This window comes from Rhododendron vialii, chromosome 12a (assembly GCF_030253575.1).
Source record: "Rhododendron vialii isolate Sample 1 chromosome 12a, ASM3025357v1".
Classification (NCBI taxonomy): Eukaryota; Viridiplantae; Streptophyta; class Magnoliopsida; order Ericales; family Ericaceae; genus Rhododendron; species Rhododendron vialii.
Genome location: NC_080568.1, coordinates 30,819,001 through 30,826,040, shown reverse-complemented (window position 1 = coordinate 30,826,040; position 7,040 = coordinate 30,819,001). Strand labels below are relative to the sequence as shown.

The 7,040-nt window shown below is 36.0% G+C and overlaps 1 protein-coding gene across 1 annotated transcript; it reads right to left on the bottom strand.

Moving 5' to 3' along the window:
• Positions 1-516: 516 nt before the first annotated feature.
• Positions 517-3,359, bottom strand: LOC131311025 (bidirectional sugar transporter N3-like). Its single transcript, XM_058338339.1, has 6 exons — positions 3,251-3,359; positions 2,983-3,019; positions 2,655-2,865; positions 2,280-2,441; positions 1,514-1,633; positions 517-1,198 (listed from the first exon to the last, which is right to left on the bottom strand). Exons 1-6 carry the CDS (start codon positions 3,300-3,302, stop codon positions 938-940), a joined length of 843 nt encoding a protein of 280 aa, XP_058194322.1. The 5' UTR covers positions 3,303-3,359; the 3' UTR covers positions 517-937.
• Positions 3,360-7,040: the final 3,681 nt, after the last annotated feature.

Sequence of the window (7,040 nt, the reverse complement as noted above, 5' to 3'; positions counted from 1 at the left end):
GTTTCCGGCCATGTTGTGAAAGTTGATTGAATATCTTTTGAGAGAAAAACTTTCTTATGGCAGAGCCGTGAATGTACTTTAAGGCGCTCAATCGCGCACGTCCAAAAGTGTTTTGGACGGTTCGAATTTTAAAGAAACCATTCGTTGGAAGAGTTTAACTCTTCATTGAAAGAGTTTTTTTTTTTTTAAATCCAAACCATTGATTGCTGAAACGAACGGCTAAGATTGCGCGGAGCCGTGAATAGGAGCCTTGAATAAGTTTTCTTTCATCTTTTGACATAATTTCAGAATACGCATATTTTAAAAGATAATAACAAGAGTGCTACACTGATTGAAACCATTTCAACTAGCTATTGTGAAATTATATCAAACGATGTGAGATCAACTTAATTGGTTTTTTTGCATGCTTGATGCTCTCCATGAGTTCTAAACATGAATAGTCCCGACCATAGAAATAGGCTCGGGAAAAACGTTTTTCGAGCTGGAATTGAAATCCTCCAAAAAAAAAACAAGTTGTGACGGTACGACTTCCATTATCAATACACGTGAAACAAGACGATATAAACTCTCATCCTATAGATGCCAACACAACTCGTGAAGCCAACAAACGAGCTTAGCCTGATCAGAACAGTAATATTAATAATGACCTAAAGATGTGTCCGTGCCGGAAGGCAATTACTTGTATAAATACAAGTTGTGACATCCGTACACATGCGAAACAAAATGGAAACGAGTAGTAAATAAAGGGAAATGATTTTGCTACTCTCTTTTTTATTAATGTCACTCTTCTGCAAGTATTTTTGGTACAAAAATACACGGGAGTGACGTTAACAAAAAAGGGAGTGGCAAAATCGGCAACCTAAATAAAGTGAAGCTTTAACGACATTTAATTGAAGGACGTACGATATACTATATGTTACTCATCAGTGTCAACTGATTAAACTTGATTGGAGGCATCCATGCCAATTTCTTCATCACAACTGGTTTTTCCGTGCTTGTTTAGATCATTTCCTTGTTCATCTTCACCGAAATGATCAGGCACCGAATGCACCCGATCGACACTTATTATGATGGTTTCTAGTTTCACAGTTGATGGCAGTTTTTGCTGCTCCTCCTCTGGAACTCTGTTGCAGTTCTTGTAGATGAGATAAAGAACCATTTGAAGTACCCCAAAGACAAAACCTAGAACATTTGGTACCTGTAAATTAATTTAGAGGGGAAAACAAAATGAATTAATTAGGGGGAATGACATCAATAATTATTAGTGTAAGAATCTTTTTATACGTAGGTTAACCTTGTGTTTAATTGGGTGTCTAAAGAAAGTAACTTTTTTTACGACAGTTATTTTAAAATTGTTTTACCTTTTTGATTCATCTTGACTTGAGAAATTAAAAACGTAAACAAAACATGAAAGATGTTTGAATTTTTCTACTAAATCACCCCCAAAAAAATAGGAGAGGTAAAAACCGATGATAATTTGTGTGGTTATTCTTTCGTAGAATGGGAGACTAACCGTGACATACAAGTCCTTGAGCAATAAACCGTAGAAGAACCATGTAATCGCGTTTAATGTGAGAAAAAATGACAACGTAAATGGCATGAACTCCACGCTTTTAGTGCGTATGACTTGTCTCTGCATCATAACATAGCATATTATCATCACAAAATCAAACATAGCCTTAAATAATGCAACAAAAAAAATACTAATAGTATGATACAAGTTACGACTCTGTGATGATTCCTAATGCAGCGTAAAATAGGCCCCATCATCGTCAAATTCCACAATCCCAGCCGCTCATAACTTCATGAACAACTCTTCCACGTAATTAAAAACCAGATTGCTCAGACATGGGTAGAAGCTTGATCGAATCATATATCTATCTTAAGATCAATGAGCGGTTAGACCTAATACTTCAAGATCACTCTTGAGAGTTGAGACAAATAGGATAAATATCTTTTCCCGATCAACCTAATTTTTGACATAGATGACCCAAACATCGAAACTTGCAAAATGAATGGTTTGGATTGTGAAATAAAATCCTAATAGATTCCGTTTTATTTCACATGCATGACATCTCATAAGAGTATATATATTGATTCAATACTTCACATGCATGACATCTCATGAGAGTATATTGATTCAATACACTACGCCACAATGGTCACCCTTAGTCAAAGTTGCATTCTACAAACACATTTCCGAACACACATAACTATGTTTGGAGCCGTCCGATGTATGAGAGACCATATGCATTGCAAAAAAAAATGAATATACTTACAATAATGCTCAGAGGTGCAGCAAATACACTAGCAGAAACCGCAAGGCAAATCCACCCGAGTAATTGGAGTCGAAAGGTTCCTTTTGCTATGAAGTGGGAGGAAAGAACCACCACAGAAAATACCCCAAAGTTGAACAGAAGCAAGAAGCTCACGGTCAACATCTGCAAAATTTATGAAAATAATGAAAATATTTTTTTTTTTTGAATATTTACCCTTTTTTTTTTTTTTTTAATTCTCAAAATCTATCTGAGCTTGAATACAAGTTTAATATAAAAAGGATATGGGTGTTTAACTTTCGAAAACAAATCCTCAAAAGTGTTATGCGAAACCGTAATTCTGAAAAATAACAGCTAAATAAGAAGTTTTGACGATACCCTCGCTTTCTTCGGTGCGTAAGCAATGTATAGAGCGATATAGATAGTCTCTACGACACAACCAACAGCGTTGATGCTAATGAGAAGGTAAGCATTGGGCTTAAGAGAGGCGTAGTATATCCATAGCATAGAACTAAAAAGTGCAACCAAATAAGGGAACGACTGGAACCCTTCGGTTGATTTTCGCTTGATAATCCGGTAGAATGTTGGTCTGCATGCGAAATTCGGGAAAATTTTGAAATTTAGTTAGTACTATTCCTTTCATTGAATCTTAACATAAAGTAACAAATTAACCATAATAAAAAAGATAGGAGTGATAAAAACATACGCTGGAGCAAGGTAGACCATGAAGGAGACAATATTGCCTGCATGCAAACATTTTAAAAATGGAAAGATTTAGTTCTCTATTTAATTATCAGGGAAAATTGTAGATGGCAAGTGAAGGAAGGTTACTACTAATAGCATGTAAACAAACTAGAAATAGTGCTAAATACAAAAGTACCCATGAGAATCATCCAACTTTTAAATTAATGGAAGAATTTGAAATTCCATTTTCGTAAAACAAACTTTATTCTTTTGCACTCGTTTGGACCTACCTATTATGCCAAATGTGAAAACCCATGAATCCTGAATACAGCAAATGGCCATCTCTCTCTCTCTCTCTCTCTCTCTCTCTCTCTCTCTCACTCTCTCTCAATCAAGCAATGTCACACAATTCAAAGGCCAATCTATTTATAGAAAGAGACTAGAGGGTGTAGGAATGAGGCCCTGGTGAATGGTATAGCCAGATGCTGACAGATCAGCACCCACTAGGTATTGAAACTGCCACATAGACGTATGCCAAATTAACCAACAGGTGTCCCTTTTTTTTTCTTTTTCTTGAAGGTGTCCAACTTAAAAACAATTGATTGAAAAAGTAGTCTCTATAACACACTGACCAAGTTTAAGTGACTTTTAATATTTGAGTAATGTGAAATAAAGTCTAACATGATTTCATATATTATTTAGTTTCTGTACTGCCCATATCTCTCACGAGCAATTTTTCTTCTTCTTTGTAATCAGGCGTTTGGGCCGGCCAATATTACAATGAATCATTGTAAAAATGTTATGAATCCTATTATTGAAAATGATACGAGTTTTTAGAATAAAAGTTATGAAACACCAAAATGTTGTACATAAATCATACAATAGATGTATATGGTACCCATTTTTAAGAGGCGAGTGTGTAAACTTTTTCCCTTGTTTCGTTCTTCCCGTCATTCCAATCATGTAGTACTAATTAACCAACCAAAGAATCATAACCCAAATTGACCCAAAATCACAACCAAAAAATCATGCCTTTGAGAGAGATCTCTAGTGATGACAAGTGTGATGAAGCGCCGTACTGGAAGAGATTGTGTTAAGCTTTGAGACCATGATCGATGATCAGCTACCAAACGCTATTGCGTTCCATCTCATAGGCTTTTTAGCTGTCACATTATTTCCCTACTAGTGGGTTTCATCCCAAACTCTCTCTCTCTCTCTCTCTCTCTCTCTCTCTCTTGTATTAATTCACAAGTGGCACCATAGATCTCCTGACAACTCCATTGATCACGACCTTTCCCATAACATCGGACTACTCTAACTCTCCAGTCTCCCCTACAATCGATCAAAAATCTACGGCCACCGAATCCAAAATGTGGTGTCCGGCCACTGCACGCCATAAAGATTTACTCTGAGCCTCGCACGGGTAATCCAAACTGTTCAATAATTTTAGAAAAAAAAACCTGAGTTGGCATCTCTCTCTTGTATTCATTCACAAGTGGCACCATAGATCTCCTGACAACTCCATTGATCAAGTTCGACCTTTCCCATAACATCAGACTACTCTTACTCTCCAGTCTCCCCTACAATCGATCAAAAATCTACAGCCACCGAATCCAAAATGTGGTAGCCGGCCACCGCACGCCATGAGGATTTACTCTGGGCCTCGCATGGATAATCCGAACTGTTCAATAATTTTAGAAAAAAAAAACTGAGTCGGCATCGCGAAAAATCAGCTTGATCCGATATGTGTAGGAATTGAAAAACCAATCTTTCTATTTTTTTCCGATTTTTCAAAGATGAGAAGCTTCATCTGAACACCTACACATATCGGATCGAGCTAATTTTTTGCCAGACCCACTCGGTTTTTTTTTTAAAATTATTGAACGGATCGGATCATCCGTGTGGGGTCCGGAATGGACTCCAAATGGCGTGTGGTGGCCGGCCACCGCATTTTGCCTTCGGTGACTGTAGTGCTGCTGATAATCGAGTGTCCAAACCAACTTACAAGCATATCGACTAATTGCAAAGCCTGCAATCATCTTCCACACAAATCTCTAGTGACCCAAGGGTTTTTTTGCTGGTAGTGATAATTGAACGTGTGGGGTTTTTTTTGCTCGACAAAACTCCTTGAGATTTTTCTCTCTCCAACTCTCTATACTCCAATTGTGTTTTTTTTTTTAATTAGTTAGGATACAAAAGAATGAATTATTTGACTTCATTGTGTGCCCATCTGTCCTCGTGAGAACTTTAGAATGGATTGTGGAGTATCAAGGTGGAGAGTATAAAATACGAGAGCTTGAATGCTTTTTTCTATTTCTTCCAATTTCCTTTTCCCTAGCTTTTACTGTAATTTTCTACTAGTTTGGATGCAAAATAATTGATTATTTTAAGTTCATGATGGCATGACCATCTGTCCTAGTTAGGGGTGGATAGAGTTGCACTAAAGTGGAGAAGAGTAAAATAATTTGATTTGAAAGGGATAAGGTTTCCCCTTTTGAGTGTATCTCTTATAATCATTTTAATACTATTTCCGGTCCTTTTTAAATGTTTCAGTTAAAAAAAACACGCAATTTTAGAAATTAACTTTCACCTCTACTTTACATTTTTTCCATCAATTTTTCTCTTCACTTTATACTTTCCATATCAATTTTTACCTCCATTTTCTGAAATTATCCTTCACTTTATGCTTTCCACATCAACTTTTACCTTCGCTTTACTAATTAAGTTTTCAAAATGGACACTTATTTTGAGACAACCCAAAATGGAATAGTGGTAATTTAAATAGGGATGCAGGGAGTATTAGTCAAGATGTTTAAAAGAAATTGGAATAGTAATCAATATGTTTAAAACAAATTAGTATAGTAATCAAAATTAGCGTGCGGTATCATTGATCTTAATTAACAGTTAATTGAACAAATCATTGAGGTTTTCTTCATTAATATATTTACGGCTACTTTAGTGGCTATATATTTGTTGTCCAATAGCTCAGATATTTTTGCACCGGGCAATGATCTACAAACATGGCCATATCTGGTTTTGTATGGTTTCTGTTTCTGTAATTGGGCCACCTGTTTCGGCCTTTCTTGTTTTTCGATTTTTTTTTCCACCTTCCAATGCTTTGTTGTTGGAGGTTTTTCTTTTTCCTTTCCCATGTTTCAATATCATGGGCCGGGTTCTCTCTCTCTCTCTCTCTCTCTCTCTCTCTTCTTGATATACCCAAGCTCTTTCCTTTCCTAAGAGTTTTGAATCTCATGAAACTTTAGAGGGAGCAAACTCCTGAATTCCAAACTTTAACTATTAGGCCAATTCCTCTCTTTAAAACATCAAATAGATTCAATTCATGAAAACTTATGATACATAACTGTTTCCCTAATTCTACCAAAAAATTCCTCATCAAATATTGCAATAACTTTTGTTGCCTATCAAAAAAAAAAAAACAAAAAACAAAAATTGCAATAGTAATTGCACATTATGCCATCTTTATTTTCATCTTTTGTCTTCCTAATCAAGCGCACTCCTAAAGAACATCACAACCTAGTGTGGTTGGTTCGTTACTCAAATTGATAGGCGCATAAATGTTCACATAAGCGCCTCATAATTTATCATCGCTAAGTCTATTTATTTTATTACTTGGTATTTTAATGCTTAATTTTTGTGTTATAGGTATTTGGCTGATTTGATAAAAAGAATGTGTAAAAGGGAAATATTAAACAGTGTTCGAAGCTAGCTCATTTGGAGGTCAATATGGAGTGAGGAAGCCGTGGTTGATTCACTGATGCGACCAAGTGAAGGAATTGGGCCTAAGCCAATTTTTGGCAACTAACGTGGCCCACGACGTTGACGGCAGCATAAGAATAGAGTTATACGAGTAGTATTTTACTGTATAAGAACATCCGCACCAGGCTTAGCAAATTTTGGACCAAATTAATCCTCAAAACTCATTTTTTTACTTTAGCTAGTGACTTTCACATAATTATACAGAAATCAGACTCTTTATTCTCACTCTATTCACAATAAAATATTCACAAGAAGAGGTCCACCATCTCCCCCAATAAAATATTGACATTTATTAGAAAATGA

Bases quoted from the DNA above. Each gene is read 5' to 3' on its own strand.
- LOC131311025 (XM_058338339.1), bottom strand. From the start codon at position 3,302: ATGGCCATTTGCTGTATTCAGGATTCATGGGTTTTCACATTTGGCATA. The intron at 3,020-3,250 runs GTAGGTCCAAAC...GTTTGCATGCAG, and splicing joins TTTCACATTTGGCATAATAG to GCAATATTGTCTCCTTCATG. The intron at 2,866-2,982 runs GTATGTTTTTAT...TTTCGCATGCAG, and splicing joins ATGGTCTACCTTGCTCCAGC to ACCAACATTCTACCGGATTA.